Source organism: Cryptomeria japonica, chromosome 3, assembly GCF_030272615.1.
Source record: "Cryptomeria japonica chromosome 3, Sugi_1.0, whole genome shotgun sequence".
Classification (NCBI taxonomy): domain Eukaryota; kingdom Viridiplantae; phylum Streptophyta; class Pinopsida; order Cupressales; family Cupressaceae; genus Cryptomeria; species Cryptomeria japonica.
The window spans coordinates 393697299-393724603 of record NC_081407.1 but is presented as its reverse complement, the minus strand read 5'-3'; the positions used below and the strand labels follow the sequence as shown (position 1 = coordinate 393724603).

Genomic DNA, 27305 nt, shown 5'->3' with positions numbered 1-27305 from the left:
TCAAATCTCTCTCTGAAAACTCTTCAGGAAAGAAAATAAAAACCCTAAGAACTGATAATGGGAGGGAATACACCTCAAACATATTTAGGGAATTCTGTAAAGAAGCGGGGATTAAGAGGGAGTTCACTGTTCCTTACAACCCCTAACAAAATGGGGGTGCTGAGAGAAAGAATAGAACTGTTGTAGAAGCAGCTAAAGCCATGCTCCTTGATCAAAATTTAGAAACTCATCTTTGGGCAGAAGCCTCCAACATTGCTGTATACATACAAAATAGATGTCCTCACTCCCACATTGAAGACAAAACCCCTGAAGAAGTTTTCACTGGAATAAAGTTGGATATCACTCACTTTAGGATATTCGAATGCCCTGTTTATATTCATACACCTAAAGAGAAAACAACAAAACTAGAACCTTCTGGAAGAAAAGGGATCTTTGTTGGGTATAGTAAAACTTCTAAAGCCTATAGGCTATTTGTACCTGGACATAGTAATATTGAACTTAGTAGAGATGTAATATTTGAAGAAGACATAGCCTTCAAAAGGGCTAGATACTCTATTGAATCAGAAACTTATGCTCCATCTTCAGACCTAGAAAAGGATCTTGTTCCTGAGGTTCAGAGGGAGTATTCTAAAGAGAATGAGAATGAAGTTCAGATTAACCCTAAGAAAAGACCACTATGGGTTCACAAAACAGTGGAAGATGCAAGGAACTTTGTAGCTCCTTCAGGGACTTTTAGAGAAAGTATGAGGCCCTGAAGATTTACTAGCTACGTAGCCTTAGTGAATGATATGTCCAAATCAGAACCTTCTAATGTATCAGAAGCACTTAAACATCGAGTATGGAAAGATGCCATGTCAGAGGAATATCAATCCATCTTAAACAATGATGTTTGGGAAATTGTTCCTAGACCAAAAGGAAAATCTATTGTTTCATCCAAGTGGCTATTCAAAATCAAACATGCTGCAGATGGTAGCATAGAGAAACATAAAGCCAGATTTGTTGCCAGAGGGTTCTCACAGAAAGAGGGAATAGACTATGATGAGACATTCGCTCCAGTTGCTAGATACACCTCAGTTAGAGCAGTACTAGCCATTGCAGCAGCCAAAGGATGGAAAGTCCATCAGATGGATGTAAAGACTGTTTTCTTGAATGGGAAAATTGAGGAGGAAGTCAACTTAGAGCAGCCAAAAGGGTTTGAGATCCATAATGCAGAATCACATGTGTGTAGATTAAAGAAAGCCCTATATGGACTGAAACAAGCCCCCAGGGCCTGGTATGAAAGAATTGACAACTACCTCATGGGATTGGGATTCTCAAAGAATGATGCAGATCCAAATCTATACTTCAAACGAATCAAAGGTGATACGTTGATATTGATCTTGTATATTGATGATCTTTTGATTACAGGAGAAAATCACCTTATTGATCAATGTAAGAAAGACCTTGAGAAGGACTTTGATATGAAGGATTTAGGCCTTCTACATTACTTCCTTGGATTAAAAGTTTGGCAAAACTCTGACAATATAATGCTTAATCAAGGGAAGTACACCTTAGACATATTGAAGAGATTTGGCATGATGAACTGCAGACCCATGACTTCTCCCATGGAAACAAATCTTCACAAGCTAAAGGAGGCAGCAACAGATTCCCCGTTTGTAGATCCTACTCTCTACAGGCAGATGATTGGATCCTTGATGTACTTGGTCAATACTAGACCTGATATCTGTTATGCAGTAAATGCCTTGAGCCAGTTCATGTGTGAGCCTAAGGAGATACATCTTATGGCTGTGAAACATATTATGAGATACCTTCAAGGTACTCTTAATTATGGCCTCAAGTTTGAGAAAGTTGATTTGGATCTTCACAGGTTCACTGATTCAGATTGGGTTGGAAGTGTGACTGATAGGAAAAGCACCTCAAGATGCTGGTTCAGTTTGGGTTCAGCCATGATATCTTGGGTTAGTAGGAAACAATCATTAGTAGCTTAGAGTTCGACAGAGGCCAAATATATCGCAGCTTCCATGGCTGCAAGAGAAGCAGTATGGCTCCAGAAATTGCTTGTGGGATTATTCGGTGAGCCACTAAAACCTACTATAATACATTTTGATAATCAGAGTTGTATAAAACTCTCAGTGAATCCATTATTTCGTCATAGATCCAAACCAGAGAAACGAGACTCGCCCGAAATCGCCCAAACTCGGCGAGTCCGAGTCCGAGTCAGGCCAAACGAGTCCCAGGGGCTCGGACTCGGACTCGGCCGAGTCTGGAGAGTAAACTCGCCAGACTTGCCGAGTTGGCGATTTTGGCTCAAAATCTTCAAACTCGGCGAGTCTTGAGCCCTAGACTCGGCTACTGGCTGGGTTAATAAAATGACAAAAAAAAAAACATTTTAAAAAGTAATAAGTTTTTTTGGAAGGGCGAAATTTGACATTTTGGTCTCTCCGTCAGGATTATTTTATGGAATATAACATTTAAGTATAAGTGTGAATTTCCTTATATCTTTCTTCTTTCTTATACTTTAAGTTATATTCCATATATACTGTCAGGATGTTTGAGAGTGGTTTCGGGCCTCCAGGAGTTATATTGCAAAATTTAGTTTTTGGAGGATTCTTCAGTTTTCCAGACTTAGTCAAATTTCAGGATCAGGACATTCCAGACTTAGCCAAATTTCAGGGCATTTGAAGATCAGGATGACATTCTAGACTTTATCACTCACCAACTTGACCTAGCTTGGACCTTCAAGAATGATACTCACTCACCAAGCAAGACCCAATTAGCAACAAGAGCAAAACCAGGCCCTAAGGAAGACTCTCAAAGAAACCCTAATTCAGACTTGTAATAAGTTTTTTTGGCCTCGCGGGGCGCTGCCCCTCGACCTCGCCTTGTATAGCGACAGGGAGCGCGCAAGGGGCGCTGCCCCCAAACCCCCGTCGAAAAATATGGGGGAAACTGCGTCGATAGAAGTAGAGAAAATTTAACTTCCGAGTCTGACATTGATTGGATCGACTAGGTAGATATAGAGGTTGAGATTGTAGCCATGGCAGAGGAGGAGCGGAGAGCACGAGCACAGACAGGAGATTCAGAGGCAGATAGTGACACGGATGTTCTTGATGTTGGTGAGCATGGCATGGTGTCACGGGGAGCGGCTATGGCAGTCGAATCATCCAGGACCTACCTTAGACGCCTTCGCAGGGGGCTGGGGCCGGAGCGTGCAGGCTCCTCTGAGCCATAGACTTGTAGTTGTATTTACCTTTGGTATTTGTATGAAACATTTGAGGATGATCATATGATGACATGGATTTTTTATTCCATGAGTTTTGTAATATTATATACATTTGACAATATTTATATATCTATGTTTGTTATTTTCTTCAGCTACAATTTGTGTTTATGCTTATGTGATTGATGTATACTTGTGTATGTAATCAAATGAGCCGAGTTTGATGATGTTATTGTGTCTTTAAGGTGTATTCAATAAAGGGTGTCTAAAACAGGTTTTAAATATTTAAAAATCTCTAAATTTCTTGAGTTTTTCACTATCCCAAGTCCAGTCGAGTCTGGAGCCGAGTTTGACGCCGAGTCCCGAGTCCGAGTCCGAGTTGGCCTTGCCGAGTCCGAGCCGAGTCCGAGTCCCGTTTCTTTGATCCAAACACATAGAGATTCCTTATCACTATGTAAGAGATATGGTGGATAGGAATGTGATTCAGTTGAAGTATATCAGTACAGGAGATCAGACAACATACATACTTACCAAACCACTATCTAGAGTGAAAGTTGAACACTTCAGGAAAGGTCTTGGTATGATTGAGTCGTAATTTGCTTTGTAATCTGTACTAATATATGAGATGTTTAATGTGTAAACTTCTTTTGTCATGTTATGACTTTATGGGCTCCACCCCCCTGTGTACATTTCTAAGAGGTGACGATCTTTTAGATAATGAACACTTGTATTTAACATTATAAGGTGACAATTTTGTAATGTTGATATCATGCTGACTTGATATCATCTTGACTCATGGATGTGCCATGATATGTTATGGTAGACATTATGTGACGTAATGTCAGTGCACGTACCATAACCTGGATATAAGGAGAATTTAATATTCTCGGGCATTTTATATCCATGGTATCACTTGTTATGCAATATTGATATCACGTGTTATGTGATATCTATATTACGAGATGATGTGATATATTTCTGTGTCACGTGTTATGTGATACATCATGTCACGAGCATATGTGATATGATCCTTTGTATTACGAGGTTATGTAATACATCCTATCATGAGATAGTAAACATTCTTTATCACGAGATGATGTGATATTTACACTTGTCATGTGCTATATGACATATTGGTTATCATGTGAAATGTGATGCTATATACTTAGATGATTATCTCAAAGTTTAATAGTTCTCCATTTACCTTCCCTATTTAAGAGGGAGTGTCGAAACTAAGTAGCGTCGGTCAGATAAATGATTGAATGAGAGACTTCATTTATCTCTCATTCAATCATCTACCTTATCGATGAAATTACAAAACAAATGGTAGACTTTATGTTGATCAATCAGTTTGATTGAATAAACTTGTTATAATCATCTTCATATATATTTCATGATTTCAAGTATCGATTTGCATATATCGATACTTAAACAGCATATACAAACTTGCCATTGATCGTGTTATGATCATATTACTTATGCCATGATTGTGTTCATATGTTTCAGATCGGATCATATTAATATTGCATATCATAGTTATTGTGTATGATAACTATCACCGATTTTGGTTATCGATCTGTACTTATAATAAACCGATTGTTATTGGGTTAATCAATAATCATTAGCATCTGAAATGACACCGATTGGTATCGGGTATAAACAAAGTTTGTTATTATTTGTTATGAAATGGCATCTACTTCATACGATCAAGACATGTCTTGATCGTACATGTCAAGAGACATGCCTGGTCAAGGCATGCCTTGATCAAAGGTTATTTACATATATATAATGCCATTCGAGTGCTGCAGAAAGATATCGAAATCAATTAATGTTCTATACAGCGATCTGCAATACAAAGAAAATTACTATCAGTAACCAGCAATAAAATATTGAATATATCTTCAAGTAAATATAGAAAGAAAGTCTTCTTAGAAAATAAAAGAGAGACAAAATGTATAATCTTTAGATTTTGAACATAAATTTGAATATCATTTACACATGTATATTCACAATATATTAGAAGTTAGTGTACTCATAGCCCATTCCTTAATAATTCGCTATTACCCTTCATCAGGATAGGTTGGTTTTGTTAGGGTGAGGTGGAGTAATACCTCACAAGTGACAAGATAGGTAAGCCCAAGATGGGATATAGACGGAGTCTTGAAATCTTGAGGCAGCCTACTTGTAGACTAGCGCCCTATGACAAGTAATTCCCCATCCTCTGTGAGGGTTGATGATTAGGATAGAAGTAAGGATTGGGGCTTAAGTATAGTAACTGTCAGATGTATTATGAATCCTAATTGTTCCTTAATTTCAATAATCTGATTTGAGATATAATAATGCATAGTGATGTATGTTAATCATTGGGAATTGGCAGCCTTCCAGTAGGGACATCGCAAAATTCAACACTAAGAGCAGCCCAGGGTTTTAACTGCCCCTCCTTGAGAATGTCATAAAAGAAAACGATACCTTTTGAGGCCCCACTCTTTACCAAACATCCTTTTAGGAGGGAAAGGGGTTTATTTTTGTGGAAGAGATTCCACCAAATAGATCTCTATAAATGAATCATATTATTGCCAATAATTTTATCTTTGTTGATAGTCTTCTCCTTAACAAGTTCCTGGCTTTCCAGATGCTCTTAGCCTGTTTTGGGACAGCCAATTTACTTATTACGATTTTCCAAGGCTCATCCCTCTCCATAGCCTTAAATATCCATTAGATAGCAAGTGTTATACCTTGAGTTTTAAGATCTTTTAGCCCAAGGACACCCCACTTTTTATCTAAACAGCACTACTCCCATTTAACAGTGTTGTTTGTTATTGCCTTTACCACCTGACCAAATTTATTTTCTGATTTTCTTCTGTATATCACTAACTTGATAGTTGCTAAATACCCATATTGAAGCATAGTATAGGCTATATGGAGATAGTATTTTTTGACACACTTGTATCCTCCCTACCAAGGAGAAGAATTGCTTATTTCATCTATTCAACTAACTGTCAATTTTATCTTTTATCGAGATCCACTTGTGTAATGTCCCCTACTTGGAGGCTGTCATGCTTTCAACGATTATCATACGTTACTGAATGCATTATCAAGTTATTATGCCTTTTCCCAATCAATTCCACATTTTATAATTCATAGCCCTCTATATTATGATCTAACCTTGTTACTACCAAACCCTAAGGGAGGAAGGGGTGATTATGTTGCCAGGGTGCTAAGAAACCAAACTACAACAGGCTCCCTCAAGGTTTACGGATGCAGACCCTTACCTCATCTCGGGATTATATCCTCAAGGTTTATGGAATATGATCCTTACCCCATCTTGGGACTACCTAATTGGTGGGAATTAGACCGCCTCTCCCTGAGCATAAATCTAGCTTATCCTCCATAGGCATTAGCAGAAATAACAGAGATTTGATCAGAAACATATGAATTTCGCCTGATAATTAGCTACATAAGAATTCCTTATAATTATGATATTTACTACTAATACCGCTAACGAATAACCAGATTTCTTTAGGAAAGTATATTATTTCTTTTATGCTCTTAACCTTATTCTGAGAATTTCATTTATCTATAAATCAGAAAGAACAATAAATCCATATTGTAACAGCAAGGGTATGCTCGGCATACCAGGCTGTAAGTCCAATGCTATTTTCTCAGCATTTGATACCTTAACTCGAATATCTATTCCTTTATTCCTTTATTCCATTCTTCTCCTTTGATGATGATATTATTGGATAATGACTGCTGCTTGTCAATGCTTTTTGTTCGATGCCTTCCCTTGGAGATTGATCTTGCTATTAAAATCCCCCCTACTGAGTGAAGAGGTGTGTCTCTTCTTATGGCCAATGGTTTGCACAAGGGCTGCCCCTTGCCTTTGCGTCCCTTGACCTTTCATCAATTTCACCTTAACTAACATTAATACAGATCGTACCTTAGGAGGGTGCCCTTTCCTTTATTTAATGACTTTATTGTTTAATGTTAATTGCTGTATGTCTCTTAATGCTTCAATTAGAATATGAATTGGTTTGCTATCATATAACCAATGATTTGTAATATAATTAATTGCTGTTATATAACTGATTCTCATGTTGACCAATTGGTCTTCTAATTAATGAACTGCTGTAGCAATTGCATCCCATTAATGCTTAATAGCCCTTAATCTATATGCTGCATTATTATTATCATATATGGATTGGTTTAGATACTTAGCTTTATGTATTAATTTTAGAGTTATTGCCTACGTCCCTACTTTATGAAGATAATTACTGCCTGATATATTTAATTCATTTAATCTCAGATCATGGAAAATTGTGAAGTCTTAATAAGATGATTTTCTACATCTGAACTTATCTTAAGGATGGTGAGGTAGACGTTATTAAGGCGGGGACATGACAGCTTGTCCTTAAGATAGGGACAAAGGGCGAAAGGGATGCCAAGATATCTCACTTGCTTGTTGTGGCCTCCCCATTGGAATACATATTTTGCATACCAACCAAGAGGATAATTTGTCTACCCAAGCCTGATAGATTTAGTATTAGATAGTTTGGCACTTACAGAATATATTGAGTTTCTGCTTGAGAGAATCCATATTAATTTCACCTATGTCAACAAACAGAGTTGTTTCATGAACAAACTTTATGTTGATAAGATCCTCCTTGTTTGGAAGAGAGATACCTTTCACCTTTGGAGATATTGTAGTTTCCCTAAGGAGATGATAGAGAGCATCAGCTGAAATAACAAAAAGTGCAGGAGCAAGGGGGAATCCCTGCCTAATAGATCTTTCAAGCTTGAAGGGTCCTGAAAAACACCCATTGATATTAATCTGTGCCATTGCATCTTTTAGCAATGTCTTGACATAGTGGCAAAATCTGGCAGGGAACCCAAAAGCCTCTAAGGCCATGATCAGATAATCCCATTCAATTCTGTCATAGGCTTTTTCAAAGTCTAACAAAAACATGGTCGTGTTCTGGTTTCATATTTTAGCCCATTTCATTTTTTCCCAATTTGTGAGGACTGAGGAGATTTTCCAGAATATACCTATCTTTAATAAATCCTGTTTGTGTGTTGCTAAGTCACAGAATACGACGAATTTCAAGGATGGAGTTCAAATTTTTTCGAATTTCAAATTTTTATAAAAAATGCTTCAAAGTCGGCCATAAATTCGTATGGCCAGAACGTCACTTTTTTTTATTAAAGCAAAAATTTAAAGAGCGTTTTTTAAGGATTTTTGAAAAGCGTTTAGGGTTTCTGTTGATTTTTGGCGGAATTTCTTTATAAAACACTGCTCTCCACCTCTGTAAACACACAACGTAGATTTTCGACTGATTCGACTGATTTTCTTTAGGGTTTTTGAAGTTGAAGTGCGTGAAGAGGCTGAGTTAAACTGCTGCAAGAGCTTCTTTCTATTCTCCCATGGCTGCTGGGTCGATGTCGCTGCTGGGTTTAGGCTGAGTATTACATATATTTACAAATAAACAAAATTATATTTAAAAATAATTTTGATATAAGGCTAATTTTAAACTATTACATATATTTACAATAGTATTACATATATTTAAAAATAAACAAAATTATTAGAAGTATTTCATATATTTAAAAATAAACAAAATTATATAAGGCGAATTTTATCTGAATTTGTTTTTCCCTTGTCGAATTTCATGGCTTTCAAATTCGAACCTTGTGACTTAGGTATTGCTGATAAACTTGGGAAGGATGTACACCAACCTTAATGCAACAATTTTGGCAAAAATGTTATAAGATACATTTAACAGTGTAATAGGGTGCTAGTTCTTGATGAGAACTTCATCTCCATCCTTAGGAAGAAGCTCAATCACTCTTTTGTTTATCTGAGGGCCACGAAAGCCCTTGTCAATGGCCTCTCTATAAATTTGCATCAGATCCTCACATATCCAATCCTTATTCTTCTTGTAGAACTCGAAAGGAAGACCATCAATCCTTGGATATTTATCATTATTTAAGACATTTATAGCCCTCTTTATCTCATCCATAGTAATATTTTTGTTTAGGGACTGTTCATCTTCTTTACAGATTTTTTTAGGAATGAGTTGTTTACATATTTTCCTAGCCTCTTGTCTGTCAAGGCTATATCCCCCAGACATGAATAAGTTCTTATAAAAACCAAGAAATAAATTTTTAATCTCTTCTTAATCTCGCACTATCTTATCTTGATCCCATAACTTACCAATGTTTTCCTTAATCTCTTCGTTCCTTAGGAATCTAAAGAAATATTTTGAGCCTTTATCTCCATTTTGGCTCTAACTCTAAGACCTTGTATCTTTCTGGTTTGAAGCCTTCTGAGGGCATTCTTGGTCAAAACCATATCTTCATTCAACTTCACATTAGAGGGGTCTTCTTGTAAATTCTATTATGTTGTAGTCAGATCATCATTAAGATGGTCTTCTATTTTTCTGCTATCCATCCTCCTCTTTTTTCCAATTGTTTGGTATATTTTTTTCCATCTGGTAACATTTATATTCCATCTCCCAATGGTGTGGCATGTTTGTCTTTGGATATCCATTTATTTATCTGTCTCAGCATGTAAATAGCATGTCTTTGGATATACCTTGACTACACACCCATCTTCAAATTTGTCCAAACTGAAGTGATCTTTATTGGCATAGAGCCTGTCTACGCTACAATAAATCCTCTTGTTGCCCTGTTGAGAGTTGCAGCAGGTATATCAAATGACCTTATGGTCCTTTTTGTTACCTTCTAGGGGATCATAGAGGTTCAATTTGGAATTCATCCTCAACCAATAATAGAGGTCATTTCCTTTCCACTCCATTTTAAATCCTCCAGCTTTATCTTCTTCTTGTTCTACCATATTGAAGTCACCAACATTGATCCATGTGATGTCTTCAAGATTATATAAGCATTTCCACATATCAATCCTTTCCCTGTAGTCATTTGATGCATATACCAAGCATGACCCAAATTAAATCATGTTTCTCCAAAGTAATCCAGATTGCTCTGTTTCAGGGAGTGGACCTATTTTCCATGAAATGTTCAGCCCACTTATTAGATAACAATATTGTGGACCCACCTTTATGTCTTGTATGGCTGGTGGAATATTGCATAAGTCTTTCCATATACATTTTAGATTTATATCAAGAGTGAAGTTAGTAGCCTTGACTTCTTGTAACAAAACAGCATCCTTATCTTGAACCATATTGAAGAATCTACCCACCACATACTTCCTTTCAGTGGTTTCCAGGCCTCTGACATTCTAGGATGATCATTTGGAACCCTTTATGGTAATCACTGAGATGTGTCCATAGTTTCCCTAAAGCTTTCAAAGCATTTAGGAAGGCTGCTTTTTGTATCCTTCCTCTTTGGTAGAGGAGATGGTGTATCCTTGGTTCTATTCATTCTTTTCCGTTCGGCAAACTTTCCATTACCAATGGGAATGATTTTCTCATTGCTGTTTTTTAATCGGGATGGAAAGGTTCTAGCCCTAGGGGAATGCTTATTACCTATGATTTCCAAGCTCGACCCTTGCCTTATGGTACCTGCAAGGTTTCCATTGTTCACTGCTCTAACATCATTATAAAATATTAATTTGTTATCAGTTTCCAAAGGTTTATCATTGAAACCTGTATCCACTCCTACATCCATATTCAAACCTTCATTAGTTTCCATGTCAGGTTTGGATGTAGATGTAGTAGTTAGGCCAGGCCTACAAATATCCATATTAGAAATCAAATCCCTAGAAGTCTGCAAAGTGTTAATATTTTTAGTAGGTATGGTAGCAACTCCGTAGAATATTCATTATTCATAGGATCCTTGCTGTAATTTTCATCAGCCGAGATCTCATTGTTCTTATCCATAGCAGTAATAGTTTCAAAATCAGGCCTGTTTGCTTACTTATCATCATTTACTAGATTGAATGAACTTATCAAAGTATTAACCTTTTGAAGCTTCCTATAAGTCTGGCTTTTATTTTCTATCTCTCAGACAATATTCTTAAAAAAGGATTCAGCATCCTTCTTATTCTCCAAACTGATATTAGAACTTGTGTTCAGATTATAGTTTTCAATAGGGTTTGAGTTGTTTTTGTTATCCACTTTGTTAAGCAATTCAATGTTCAAGGTATAGTTTTCTTTATGTAACAAATTACTATTTTCTTTATTTGCCTCTTGATGTCTTAGAGAAATTTCTTTTCTGATTTCCTCAGTAGCAATCTGCTGGGCTTTTCCCCTCCTATGTTTATTTAGTTTAGAAGAACTCTCAAAACATTTGTTAGGTTCAGTAGAGATGGGAAAAGTAGGAGCGGGAAGGGAGCTAGCCATAGGGGGAGAACAAGTGCATAGCTCCAAGGAAACCATATTATGAGTAGGGAAGGGGTTAGGGATCTCAGAGAAAGGCATCATATCTTTGGAGAATGAGACAGGTGCATCAACGACTATGGCCATGGGTTCGGTAGGAGGGCTAACCCCAAAATCAACAATGGGAGATGGATTGGCACCCAAAGTTGTACCCCCAATCCTCTGGTTCTCAATTTTGGAGTTAACACTGGTAGCATGCTCGGGATAAAAAGGCTTGAAACCATTAGGATTAGTTGAAGCTCCAACATGAGATAGGTTAGGCCCAGAGTTACTAGTTCTTTTAAGAATGATAGGGCATTTTTCTCTTATATGGCCGTCTTTCCTACACAGATAGCACACGCTAATTCCCCCTAAGATTTTAATATCATAGGTGAATGAGGTGTCATCAACATTAATGTTGATGGAATTGGGTATGTCCACTCGAGGCGTGACTTAGAGAAAAACCCTAACATCAAGATGAGGTAAGGTTACCCTTGTCTGGTCCATTAAGCACTTTGCCGATTGGATAAAGAAAATTAGGGTATAATTGTTTGCATAAGAGGTGGAACGTTTTTGACAATCACCCATCTAGGGCTCGGAAGTGCCAAAACTCGTCATTTATTGCCTTAAGAGACCATTTTAGAGCCCTGAAAGAACAACCACCTATATTCCAATATTGTTTGTTAGCTATAGTTTCTTGCATCTTGAAATCCTTAAAGAAGATGAAAAGACCCTTCTGGATAATTCTTCAGAAGGAAACCTGTAGTCCTAGTTAGTTATACCAAATCTTTCTTATCGATTCCTCCATGATTCGTCCATAAATTTCCTTGTTGGTATTTTATTGTTGTCAATAGCTGCTAACAAAATTGCCATATTTCGAAGCCTAGGTTTTTCGTCATTAACAACTTTGATTATATTAGGGTTTGCAAAAATAGTAAGTTTGGAGGGTTTGTAGGGAGGGGGCTTACCTCGCCCTCCTCCCTCTTCGCCATTGATGATCTCTTTGTTGTGAAAGATTGCCTTGAATGCAGTGATATTAGGCCTGGACGGTTGATAGCCATCCATTAATTACAGTTACACCGCCAAAGACTCATAAATGTCGTACTTTCGCATACGGAAATGTAAATTTTTTTGTATACCACAAAATAGATGCAAACAAAGCTAAACGAAAACAAGAAATAAGGGATAAGTTACCAGAGTTAGCAGGGATGCTTACTCTAGTGTACGACAAACCTTTGTAGAGGAGGCTTGGGTGCCATCCACGGTCTCTAGCCGTTTGGCCTCAAATGCTCGTCAACCAACTTTCGCACAGTCCCTTCAAACCTTCTAGTGCTCTGCTGCCTTTTGCCACTTTCCTTTAAGAGCTTAACCAATGCTTTGTAGGGCTTGCAAAAAAACCATTGAAAATTGCTAAGGATGTCTTCATAAAGCTTTACAAGGGCATAGGTCAACATTTTCTAGTTTGATGCTTGTGAATGGAAATGGGTCTGTGCTTTTCCCACGACTCAAGAAATATCTATTTCTTTGGTCCTTGGAAAGAGAGATTTAGAACTTGTCGGAAGAATTGAAGGAAAATTCAAAAGAACGAAGCGATAGTTTGCAAGGTTGAAACTCTTGTTTCATAACACTGTAGTTTCCCCTCCCATCTTTTTTTTAACCAAAGTGAAACATATTTATTCATATTGTTTAACTTATCTTAAGAGCTCCAATCTTGAGAATGTTCTAAATATGCCTTTTGACATATGGTAGTTGGATATCTTTGGCCTCAACATAAACTTGTTTGATCTAATCAATTTCGATGCCAATTTTTTGTAGCATCACGTTGAGAGAGTGGACAACACAAGGTGTCCAAAAAATGTGTGAATAACAATCCTGAACCAATAATCTAGCAGCCCTACAGTTTTTGGCTTTGCTTGTTAAAACTTGTACAACATTTCGGAGGACAACTTCTTCAATGGCTTGACAAAGAATGTTACAATAAATGCACTATCCTTCACTTCTTCACAATCCATTGCACTCTTAAACATTGCCCCTTTAGGGAACATTGCAATAGCATTGATCAATAACTGATTTTTTGCATGTTTCTATCCATCAGAAACAATGGACAACCTTGTTTTGATCTCCTAATTCCTTATGGGCTTTTAGGAGTCATCTACAAATATCACCTCTATATCCAATAAGGTCTACACATCTTTTGAAAACCTGGGCCCTCGTACCCTTTTGGAGCCTCATTAATTGATTTCACCATTTTTTGCCAATATGGTGAATGAACAACATTGAATGCCAATCCACACATAGATAGCTGTAACTATGTCTTGATTGACAATCTCTCTAGACGCGTTATGTAATACCTTTTCTAGCGATTCGATTGATCTCTTATGTGTAGAGGCCACATGTTGTTCAAGTATGGACAAAAATGGATGGATCTTTGTAGGTTCAAAATAAGAAGGCAATGGAGGGGGCTTCATCCCTCTCGATCCTCTCTTTAGCAAAGAATGATTTGGATTTGATTTATGATTTGATTTACGCCTTGATACTTGGTTTGCTTTTTCTTGCTTTTTAATATATGCAGAGACTACTACTGACTACATGTGGAAGGCTTTTATCATGTGGGCAGTGATTGCATGGTGCCTTGTCCAAAGAGCTTGTACAAATGGCCTTTCAGTCGACTTTACAATCTCTAACTTTCAGTGAGCTTGAATATCTAACTTTACAATCTCTACAAATCCAAACATAACCTCCACCACTTGGAAGCTGTTGTGCCATTTCAAGGTATTTCCAATGGGGAGAGTTTGGGTCTGTTTTGAAGAAGAGATGGTTCATAGAGCTAGAAACAATTACCATTGTAATACCTGAGACAACAAGCTCAATAAATAAAACATTCGAGACAAACCAAAAGGTAAAAACTTCATCACAAAACAAGAGAGTTCATTGTTTAAAAAAATTAAGGAAAAGAAACAAAAAACTGTAAAAAATCTGTCTCTTTTGAAGGAATCTTCCTCTACGATCTCCTTGACGATAAACCAACACTTCCAAATGCATTAGAATATGTAATGTCCCCATTTGGGATTTGCCCTTAATTTAGCTTTGAGACATCAATTTTTTTAAAATAAAGTGAGAATTGTAATAAATAAACATAGTTTTATCAGAACTAAATACATTTCATTATAATATTTAATTTAAAATTTTAAGAATAGTTTAGAGGATAGAACTTATCTTGATACTTTTTACCGATCTGTATATTTCAGATATATGTCTTAATGTTATAAATCATTACTGCATTATTGCTTAGCAGAGCCAACATATTAGAATAATAGATTCTTCACGATGATTGTTCTCACTCTCTACTTAATCTTCAAAGGTTATAAATGATTGAATTGCCCCAATATACTCCTTCATCCTTAAAGCGTCCCTGAAATAACATTGGAGACGAAGTATAGAATTGGCCACTGCATATGTGCCCATGCCCCTCCTGTGTTGGCAGTTCAATTTTGTATTACCTTCCACATACTTGGCAAGTCACCCAATATGATATGCTATGGAGTGTTGCATTGAAATTCTCCTTCTAATATGATGTCTTTGGAAAGATAACTCCCCTTGTAGGAGACACATCCCATGTCCGTAATATTTATCTTTCTTTATACAATTATTAATCGCACCTCTTTGTAATCTCCCCTACATATTGTAGTCTATATTGATATTACTACTAAATTTTGCATAAAAACATTATCAAGCTTCATATATTAAGCATACATATTCATCACATCCCCATGCATACCACCAAGAACAAGGATGCCACTACCTGTAAATTAATAACAATTGTGATCTGATCTGATCTATGGTGATGTCACTATATGCTTTTGATTCCTTCCCTTTATATCTCTCAATGTGAGAAAGAGGTGACACATCTTCATTGTGTATTCCCTTTGGCAAGAGACACACCCTTCCACCATTTGCACCCTTTGAAAGAGTGCAACTCTTCGTTATTTCTGCTCTTTGAAAGGGACACAACCTTCCAAAATCAGATTTTCACCTTATTTAAATCAAATCTTCACTTCTCATTTCCAAATTCTCCCCCTTCTCAAATGGGATTCTCTTCTCCGTTTTATAAATTATGTTTGAGGGAGACACAACTTTTCCTTCCATGTCTTTTGACCCTTCATTTTCTTAATTAAATTTTTATTATATTTAACTATATTATTTTATATTTTAATTTAAACTTTATTTTTATTCTTTTGTATTTTAATATTATTATCATTATTTATTATTAAATTATATTTCAAAGTGGGGACATTACAATCTCCCCCACTCAAGATTGCTTGTCCTCAAGCAATGATCAGGGAGCACTCAAAATGATTCTTAATATGAAATGGCTTTGGAAATACACATGGAATAAACATACTGAAAATACATCAGATATGAAACAGACACAAATAATACACACAAAACACGGAGCATACACACAGAAACACATATTGTTAGGTTCTTGACACTCACTAAGAGTATCCTCTACATTCACTAAGAATGTCCTTAGCACTCAATAAGAATGCTCCTGGCACTTGCTAAGAGTGCCCCAAACATTCACTAAGAATGCTCCTAGCACTCACTAAGAATGCTCCCCAACACTCACTAAGAATGCTCCTCAAGTGCCCCAAACACTCACTAAGAATGCTCCTGGCACTCACTAAGAATGCCTTGATTTCTTACTGGATGTTTCTCCATCACAGCCTTCTTCTATCATATGTATTTTTCCTCTTTTGCATTGATGGCTATAGCTCCATGGTTCTCTACATTTGAAACATAGACTCTTCTTCTTTAATCCAACCTGGCAGCCCTTTTCCCCCAGGTGAGCAGGAACATGCTCTGATACCACTTGTAATGTCCCCATTTGGGATTTGCCTTAATTCAGCTCTGAGACATCAATTTTTATAAAATAAAGTGAGAAATGTAATTAATAAACATGATTTTATCAGAACTAAATACATTTTAATAATATTTAATTTAAAATTTTAAGAATAGTTTAGAGGATAGAAATTATCTCGATAATTTTCACTGATTTGTATATTTCAGATATATGTCTTAATGTTATAAATCATTACTGCATTATTGGTTAGCAGAGCCAACAGATTAGAATAATAGATTCTTCACGATGATTGTTCTCACTCTCTACTTAATCTTCAAAGGTTATAAATGATTGAATTGCCCCAATATACTCCTTCATCCTTAAAGCGTCCCTGAAATAACATTGGAGACGAAGTATAGAATTGGCCACTGCATATGCGCCCACACCCCTTCGGTGTTGGCAGTTCAATTTTGTATTACCTTCCACATGCTTGGCAAGTCACCCAATATGATATGCTATGGAGTGTTGCATTGAAATTCTCCTTCTAATATGATGTCTTTGGAAAGATAACTCCTGTAGTAAGAGACACATCCCATGTCCTTAATATTTATCTTTCTTCATACAATTATTAATCGCACCTCTTTGTAATGTCCCCTACATATTGTAGTCTATATTGATATTACTACTAAATTTTGCATAAAAACATTATCAAGATTCATATATTAAGCATACATATTCATCACATCCCCATGCATACCACCAAGAACAAGGATGCCACTACCTGTAACTTAATAACATTTGTGATCTGATCTGATCTATGGTGATGTCACTATATGCTTTTGATTCCTTCCCTTCATATCTCTCAATGTGAGAAATAGGTCACACATCTTCATCATGTATTCCCTTTGGCAAGAGACACACCCTTTTGCCATTTGCACCCTTTGAAGGAGTGCAACTCTTCGTTATTTCTGCCCTTTGAAAGGGACACAACATTCCAAAATCAGATTTTCATCTTATTTAAATCAAATCTTCACATCTCAACTCCAAATTCTCCCCCTTCTCAAATGGGGTTCTCTTCGCCCTTTTATAAATTATGTTTGAGGGAGACACAACTTTTCCTTCCGTGTCTTTTGACCATTCATTAACTTAATTAAATTTTAATTTTTTTTTTTTAAATTAAATTTTAATTATATTTAACTATATTATTTTGTATTTTAATTTAAACTTTATTTTTATTCTTTTGTATTTTAATATTAATATCATTATTTATTATTAAATTGTATCTCAAAGTGGGGACATTACAGAATAGCACAACAACCAGCCTGGAGTATTCAATGATCAATCTTCAACTCTATTCGTGCAATGGAAAGCAAGAAAATAAGTTCAGTGATGGAGGAAAAGTTTTTTTGTTTTTCATTCACAATATGAAAAATGAGTTTGGTTTTGCCTTTTAAATGTTTTGAATGGCAAAAATATATTCTCCACACACTCAATATTGATTCCACACACCACATTTATACACAAACCTTCAAATCATCGATCAGTTATAGATGGTTACAAAAACAAGTTTCTTACAACTAACCTTCCAGTTATAAGTAATCTTAGTTATAACCGGCAACTGGTCCATAACAGATGCATTTCATTTAAATATTTATGAAGAGCAATACTCTTTATTTGTATTGGTAGGGATATTCTAAAAATGACAAATCGATCTTAAATACGACTGTAGCAATCAACAAATTCTAAGATATTTTGTGAGTTATTTAACTGATCACAACTGAAACAAGGGAATCAATATAATCTTCATTTACTAACCAATATTGATCATTAAATATGCAGATCAAGCTCATTAATGCAGAAGAATGCAACGGCAAGATGGGACTGTGTATTCGATACAAATACAATATTAATTTTCTAGTACTGTTCCTGATCGATCTAAGTCACAGACAAAATCAAGAATAAAAGAATGATCATCCATTTAATATTGTAGCGATGTATGCAGACCCGACACCCTGTGATTAGTTTGCTAAAGATTGTCATGCCCCCATTTGATAGAAACAAATTGTGCATTCTATAGTCTAACAATCTAGGGTTTCACATAACATAATGTCTGCAAATTGCATCTAACTGCTACATCATTGTTGGTAGTTGTATATCTGTATTTGACATCAACGACAAATGCTGCTAACAAGTATCTCTAGCCTACGTGTTATGTTCCAACCAGTGTTATCGGGAGATGTGTCTTCGGACCCCTAGGACACGTCCCCAAGACCAGGACGTGTTTCCGGTATGTGAGATGTCTCCAAAGTTGTTTGAATTTGGAGGGTGTGGATGACTGGTGTCTCCGACGTCTCCCTTGAAATGTATGAGTTCTCCAGCAAAAATGATAGTGTTAAATGTGATTTAAAAAAATGCTCACGACGCATAAAATGAAAAACGCGGCACTAAAAGAAAAAACACGGCCACAGTTCTTGCAAAACAAGCCTCCAATGCTGCTAACAACCCTTTGACGGATGCCGCAAATGAGCCCTCAACACAGTAATAAGGTAGTCAGCAAATTTTAAATGCTGTATTCAGGAATTTTTATGAATGAAATTTTAAACGCTGTATAAAGGAAATTTTATGAATGAAATTTTTAAACGCATTCAAGGTATACGGTATGTATTCAGGAAATTTTAGAATGTAGATGTTTTCCTCCTTAAATTCTAATTTTTTTAATTTATTTTTAATACCCTATAGAATGTAAGGAGTCAAGACGAAAATGGAAAACATCTTAATAAATTTTGTCTTGAATAATTTTTTTATCAATTGAAATTCTTTTATATGTGAGTTAATGTGAATTTTCAAACTTTACCACTATTCAAATTGAAAATAATATAATCGTAAAATATGTAGTGTGAATTTAAAATTAGTTTTATTATAATAATTATAATTATATAGATTTTAATTAACTGATAATAATTTTTTGATTAATTTAAAATAATATAATCTTATTATTAACTATTAAGTTTAGTTGTTAGCTTAAGATTATATTTAATTTAATGCAATTGATAATAATTTTTTTAAATTGGGGGGATCACCTATTAGTGTAACAGTGAAATGGTTGCATTGTTTGTGGTGCAACCCAGGTTCAAGTCCCTGCCTGGACCAAAGCGGTATGTTAATCTACCGGTTTGATGCCACCTTGGTAGGAGATATTGATGGTGGTTGATCTTGGAGGACATACAGGTGATCTTGGCGGACGCGTGGATTGATTGACCGTGCTCAACCCTTGTTGGGCTAGGTGTTCTCGCAAACCCTATTTCTAGAAGGCGTGTGCTGCTCGTGGACTTCTGTCAAACCCACACGGGTCTTTCACCTCTACTGGTTCATGGTCCCTGCTGGGCTACCCAGCTCGCGGTTTTGCATTGTTGGTTTCAAAGATATAAGGTTGAGGAAGGCACCAAGGATAGATAAGGGTGTAAGATAAAAAACGCCGTAAAAACTGAGGATGAGGCTCCTCAACAATGTGGTCTCACTGGTTCAAGCTGCAGCCAAAAGTGATTACCGACCCCCCAAAAAAATAAAAGAATTGAAAATTGAAAACAATATAATCTTTAAATTTGTAATGTGAATTAATGTTAATTGTTAAAATTTACCACCGCTCTTGTTTTCAAAGTTCTATGTCATGATATTTTCTGAAAATCATGGTAAGCTTTTTTCCAACCCTTATTCTCCGTCGGCTTGATGTGTCAAGATCTCCCAATGTCTATCTGCTGTTCTTTTCTTGCCAACACGAACCTACAACAAACTGGACTTGGACTACAAACTGGCTGAGGAGCCAGCCTCCTACCCCAGCAAACCGACAACTTAGTTGAGAAGTATGACTGTATGTTGTACAAATTACGTGAGAATTAAGAATGAAATAATGGAAGTTGTAAGGATGTTCCATATAATATAAATTGTAATATATATACTACGTTAGTAGAGAAAACAACAATCATATAAAAAGGCTATATTAATATACGTCTACGCATAGTTGGACTACTCGTCGAAAACTCAATGAGTAGTTAAAAACTCGCGAGTTTTTACGACTTTTACTCGCCATAAAAACTCGCCAAGTTCTTGGGAGAAACTCGCCAAGTTTTGGGTGCGTTTTTCACAAAAACTCGGCGAGTTTCTATAAAAAACTCGGCTGCATTAAAAAAAGAGGCCCAAACATGTCAAATTTTTTTCTATTTTTCTTTTCAAGTCAATCTCATTCTCTTCATTAGAATATATACATGAAATCTTATATTTTAAGTTATATTTCATGTATATATTGGCAAGATGTTTGAGAGTGGTTTCAGATCTCTAGGAGTTACAATTCAAATTCTAGGTTTTAGAAGATCTTTTAATTTTTCAGACAGTCAAATTTCAGTAATCAGTATGCTCCTATCAACATTCTCTCACTCTCTCAATCTCACTTTATCTACCCTGAATTTTAGATCTATCTATCTCCCTATCACTCTTCCTCTATGCCCCTCTCTACCACTCTCCATCTCACTCTCTCCTCTCTCCCCCAAGATCTAGACCTATCTCTCTAACCCTCTCTTTCTCACCCTTAGAGTTTCGCGAGGGGTGCTACCCTCAACCTAATTTTATTTTGCAGATGCTTGGTGGCAAAGTTGGGGTGGAAATACCCTAAATCTCAAAAAAATTGCCCTCATAATCGTTTGTTAACCTTGTAGTTCATCCAGTTGTGAGCGCAATTGGAGCTTGTTTGAGGCCATCCACACAAAGAAGAGGAGCAAGTTAGCTCAAAAACGCCTCAATGACCTTGTCTTTGTGCAATATAATCTTTAGTTATGCATAAGGAAGGTAGAGGAAGCACCAGCTGGTCCAATTGATTTGGATGATATAGATCCTTACGGTGATTGGACATCGTAGGAGCAACCTCCATTGTTTACAGAGGATGACATCAATGATTTGGAGAGGCAAGCTATAGAGGAGGAGGGGGGTGGATTTGGTTTCACACTGGATGACATTGAGGAGGATGAGGAGGATGAGGAGTCATTGCCAGTGCCAAGCACAACTAGAGGCAGAGCTACATCTAGGATGGAGGATGAACCACAACTTGAGCCAGTCATACCGAGCAAGGAGGCACAATGACGCCCACAACAGACTTCTAGGACTAGATCCTCTAGTTCTACCTCCTACCTAGTATTTACTAGAGTTGGGAAGAGGAAGATGTAATTGTATTGATTTATTTACTTTTAGTTCGACACAAACTATTTACTATTTTGCTTCCAGCCATCAACATTCCACACGAGGATGCGATTTTGTACCCACTTTGCGTTTAAATATATCTAGACTTAGCTTGTTTCTTTTTTGTTCTCATTTATTGACTCGTGGGATGCATCTTCTCATTGAATTTTGCAAAAAAAAAAAAAAGCATTTCTAATTAAATTTAAGCAATTTTTTAAGTTCCCGAGTTTTTTGCTGAGTATTAGCTGACTTTTTACCGAGTTTTTTTTTCGGGGCTTGGCGAGCAGTTCAACTATGCGTCTGCGTATGGTTCTGTTGCTATGCCTGGAAATATGATTTAACTGCAAATGGCAAGATAGAAATCATTTGTGGTTGCAGTGTTTTTGCTATGGTGGTTAGAAACTTTAAGAAGTGGAGTATACACCCACACAGAATGTTCTGTAGCTGGTTACAGTTTCTGATTCCCTTGAGTTCTTTTGGTTATTTGTAGACATTAACGTGACTTTTTTCCTCTTTTATTCTTTCTTTCTTGAAACATGTTGGCAAACTGTAACTTCTTAGATTTGATAAATTATACTTTCTGCTTATTCTCAATAATTTCTTCTGTTGGATGGTACTAAAATAAACTTCATCTTAAGGAACTTTTTCATTTACAGTTGCAATCTCTTTTATTTACTTATATATTATTTCTGTATTAAGTAAACAGATTATTTATACAGGCAATTAATCCAGTCATAACTGTCCTGAGCCCCTGAGGATTGTGTTAGCGGTTAACACTAGATTTTTCTATCATCAATGAGTGTTAATTGTTTACTGATGATAGTGCTATCTATTAAATTTCATCAACCATTTTATAATTGGTATGAGCTGATCATTGGCAGACTGTGACTATGAAACGACAAGCTGTGTCTCTGAGTAGCAAGTTGTCTCCTAAAAGGTGGTACTTCCTTTGCATAACTCACAGTACTGGAAGGACATTCTCTGGAGGGCATACACTAAAATACTACGTGGATGCAGCTCTTGTTGGTAGTGAAAAAGTCAGGTTTGTGTTCTATTGTCTCAATTGAACTGTATTTTCTTTATTACTTTGAAGGATTATTTTTGGTAGGTATACTGTATGTCTATGATGTTTACATTTTTGGAAAAAGCTTATATATTGGTCTATAATTTATCACATTCTGTTTTCAGATACCCAAAAGTAACAGAGAAGTTGACACAATGCACAATCGGAGCTCGTACTCCCTTTCTTTCAGTCAGCGAATTTGGTGATGAAGTTATTGCCCACAAACTCTCCTTGCCCTTCTGTGGGCAGCTAGGCCCAGTTTATTTGTTTGATGAAGTTCTTTCCTCCAACCAAGTTTTGGGCATTTTCTCTCTTGGGCCAACCTACATGTATTCATTTCTTGATGCTGAAAGTGGACATGTTCAAGAAAACATTTTAACATATGGCATCCTTGATGCAAAGGAGGGTCTTGCTCCAAAAATGGTTTTTGGGTTCAATGCACAGGTAAAATGTTTTTGTTATTGGTACACAATTTCATGTAAAAAGGTAATTTTATCTGTGAAAATATATTAATCCAATGTTATTCTTTGTGATGCAGGCCAGTTCCAGCAGAAGTTTGTTTGATATATCACCATTGTTGGATCAATCAAAGGATCGAAGCTCATATACAGCAGTTATCATGGCAGGAACCCGCTTATGTTACCGCCGAATTCTACGTGACATACTTGATTGTGTTGGTGGTGTTTCTGTTTTTTTCCCCCTTCTTACACAACTGGACCAACCAATTACACGGTCATCTGTCCATGGACAAGGAGACATGATATATCATGGATGTGGCTTTGGTGACCATGTTGCAGCTGAAGTTATTGAGCTCATAGCTTCTGTATTAGATGGGAATCTTGCAAATCAACAATTCATGTGTAATATATCTGGGTTTTCTATACTCGGATTCTTGCTCCAGTCAGTTTCTCCTCAGCACCTCACTAATAGTGTTGTTTCAGCATTAGGAAATCTTTTGACTATCATTGGAAAATATGGTGAGAACCGTTGAGCAACATCAGTTTTTGTAGAGCTTTTTCAATTGTATGCATTCTTTGTGCAATTGAGTTAAAGTAATTGAAGTACTGTGGGAATATAATTTCATTTCAAGTTAATTAACAATATTTGGTGTCAAACAGAATCAGATGCTTCTCAGATGCTTGTGAAGAATGCACTGCTGAGAATATACCTGAATCCGCATATATGGATATACACACAATTTCTTGTTCAGAGGGAACTGTACATGTTTCTTCTAAATTATTTTGAGAGGAACTTTTTAGTGCTAAGAGATCTTGTTGGACTCCCAAAGATTCTTGATATCATACGTCAGTTTTATTGGGACACCCCGAAGAGTCATCGAGCTTTTGGAAACAAACCACTTTTGCATCCTATAACTAGAGAGATAATAGGAGAGCGACCCAGGCCGGAAGAAATTAGTAAAATCCGTCTTTTGCTGCTGAGCCTGGCTGAAATGGTGTTGAGGTATTGAATAAGATATAGGTCTTAATTTTGATATCAGTGATGGTCTTCATATGAGTTTCTAATAATGTTAGCAGTTAAGTTTCTTTAACATAGTTCTTGTAACTGCTGTACTCCAACGGCCAGAAAAGGTAGAAAAGAAGCATATGATGTTAATATTTAGAAGATTTTGTTTTCTTAGCATGCAGAATTTCTCTGTGATTTCTTATGCCAATGGGAAATTTGCAGGCACTGTGTTTCAAGATCTGATGTAAAAGCTCTTGCTGCTTTCTTGGATAAAAGTGAGGACTCAAAGTGCACTGAGGATGTCTTACATATGGTGCTTCGACTTCTTTCTCATAAGCCCTTTTTTTCAGCATTTTTGGAGCATGTCCATGTTCTTGGGGGTTCTCAAATTTTCTTAAATATTCTGAAACGGTAAGTATTTTGTACAGTCATCTTCTGCTGCCAATCTAATTTTATACATTTTAAAGATGTTTTGGCTGCATCATATGTCCAAATTGAAGACAGCCTTGACGTTTAGGCAATGAATGGCTTGTTTTATAAATAATATAGAAGATGTTAATGGGATAACCATAAACCTACGAAACCCGGGGACACGTCCCCAGCCTGAAAGCCCCCGTCCCAGTCCCGGGGACGTTTTGGGGACTTGGGGACAGCCAGGGGACATTTCCCCCCATCCCCAAATTGCCAGAATTTAGAGGGAACGTCCCCGAAACGGAAGGACGTCTGCCCTAGCTGTGGGGGACGTCCGTACATCCCGGGGATGGCTGGGGCGTCCCCAATCTGTCCCTGGTACATCCATACGTTCCCCACGTCTAGGGCTATTAAAAAATTAAAAAAAGTCGTATTTTCAATTTTTTTTAAAATATTCTAACATTAATTAAATTTTAAATTTATTAATTCATATCAAACATTTAAAATTAATTCATATTATGAATAGAAAATATTAAATTGTTAAACTTGTAAAAATTTAAAATTAATAAATAATAAATTATAAATAGAAAATCAAAGTAATAAAATATCAATTCATAAGTTAAAAAATAAAAACTTAAAACTTAACGATATAAACTTATAATATATATTATTAAAACTTAAAACTTAACAATATAAACTTATAATTGACAATGAAACAATATGGAAGCAGTGTAGCCTTTGGGCATTTTGTATGTTATTTCTTTAAAATCTATTATGATATGTATGATATGCATATTGACAATGTGAATGAATTGAAATTCTGAATTATGAGTGCATATTGAGTATTGAGTCTATTGACAATGTTGTATGTTCAATTTTACATTCTAAAATGTTTTCATAGTATCATACACATGCTATATCCATGTTTTCATATGAATATAATGTATATATGCATGCTTTATCCATGTTTTCATATGAACATTTAGAATTTCCCTATATATTTTAAATTTTCCCTATATTTTATATAGCCGTCCCCCCCGTCCCCAAATTTGGCAAAAAAAATTGCCATCCCAGAAACTCAGGGTAACATAGCCATAAACATGTCAATTGTAGAAAACAAATGTTTACATGGTGATATTTGTTGTGTGTTGATGCATAATGTTGTTATGGGAAATAATCTGCCGCTGATTTCTGCATGCTCATGTATGGACATATTTTATTTGAAGTTTCTGTCTGAGAATGATTATGTGGCATTTGCTAGTGGGTGTTAAAGCTTTTTATGTCTTCCATAAAGGCAAAGAAGAGCATTTGATAAACAAGTAAGAAGCAGAAAAAGATCATAAAAAATGTTGCGTGGAATTCATTTCTTTAAATTCTATGTATACACTTTTCATATATATTAATTTGTATGATATTGTGGCATTTGAAGTATTCCTAGAATTTCAAAAGACATTTAGGTCTATAGTTATATCTTTTAGGTCTGTAATTAAGGTTCTCGCTATTTAATTTCATGAGGTGGTGACATCTTCCATCTATTAGCCTGATTTCTTTCATAAGAATATTGTATTGTAGGTTTTCAATAATCTTACACGAGCTCTTTATTCTAACAAGAAAATACATGGACTAATTTGTAATAACTTGGTTTTTGACTAATTCAATTACGACACAAAATACCAAAAAGAGAGCTTGTGAGTAAAGAGCAGCTTGCCTGAAGAAAAAATCACAATTTAAAGGAGGATTTTCTAACGGAAAATGGAGAAAATGTAGGGAGGTTCAGATAGAGGAAGATCAAATATGGTAGTAGGAGACAATATGTGAACAATGTCAAGGAGAAATTGGGTGGAAATGATTAACCCCGGGAATGCTAGAAGAATGTTATACAAGCACAACGAATGGGGGTCTAAAGAAAAAGGGATAAAGGAATAATAAGAGAGGAACTTAGGGAAATATCTTTCAGGATTTAAAATGTCCAAAGAAGCTCTAATAAAACCAAAGGAAAGATTTCCAGCTAGTAAAGTCCTAAGCGGTAAATTTCTAGGTCATTGACTTAGAGTGTAAGAATTTTATCTGAGGGTAGAAACAGGGGGAAGTTGTAGAAATATGATTCCTGGCAAATGGCTTGCTCCTAGCCAAGTTTAGAAGTTTGAAGGATACAGATAGGCCTTGTTAGTGGGTTGCCTTGGTTTATGCAGAGTGTAAGATTATATACGGTCATGGATACCAAAATGATCCACTTAAGGAAATGATAACAAAAGCATAGTTTGAAGACTCTCTGAGTACTCTGCAAAACTTTGCAAAAACCCGAGTCCTTGAGCTGGCTGAGCAAAGTCAACCAGACTCCTGCACCGAGTTTGGCCGAGCCTTGCCCCAAGACTCTTCGGCTCTCGGGCTCATACTACTTAGTCTTGAGCTCAAAATCTTCATCTGGTGTGTGGACTTAACAGCTGCACTTTTTAAGTGATATTTTGACATTTTTTAGTCAGTTTTGCTCATAGTTGCCTATTTTACCTGTGAAACATGAACATACAAATAAGTTGACTTGAGAAATGATTTTTTAAGGATTCAAAGTTGATCAAATCATCAAATATAAGCAGCAGAATTGGATGCAATAGAGGAAAATGAAGACACTTTTGATGAAACAATCATCGTCATTTTGATATTGGCTTACCTTCTAGTTCAAGGCTTGAAAACTTTAGTTACACTATGAGGCGAAAGACAAAGATGTAGATTGTATTTGGTTGTTTT

General features: G+C 36.1%; 1 protein-coding gene across 7 annotated transcripts in view; it reads left to right on the top strand.

The window, feature by feature from the left end:
* Positions 1–27305, top strand: part of LOC131047875 (BEACH domain-containing protein B) — a 273465-nt gene that overhangs the window by 181679 nt on the left and 64481 nt on the right. For all 7 annotated transcript variants that reach the window (XM_057981681.2, XM_057981678.2, XM_057981679.2 and 4 more), the window contains 5 exons: positions 22504–22664; positions 22811–23129; positions 23224–23662; positions 23804–24146; positions 24372–24560. In XM_057981681.2, the coding sequence (XP_057837664.2) occupies positions 22504–22664; positions 22811–23129; positions 23224–23662; positions 23804–24146; positions 24372–24560 (1451 nt within the window). The remainder of the gene's footprint in view (positions 1–22503; positions 22665–22810; positions 23130–23223; positions 23663–23803; positions 24147–24371; positions 24561–27305) is intronic.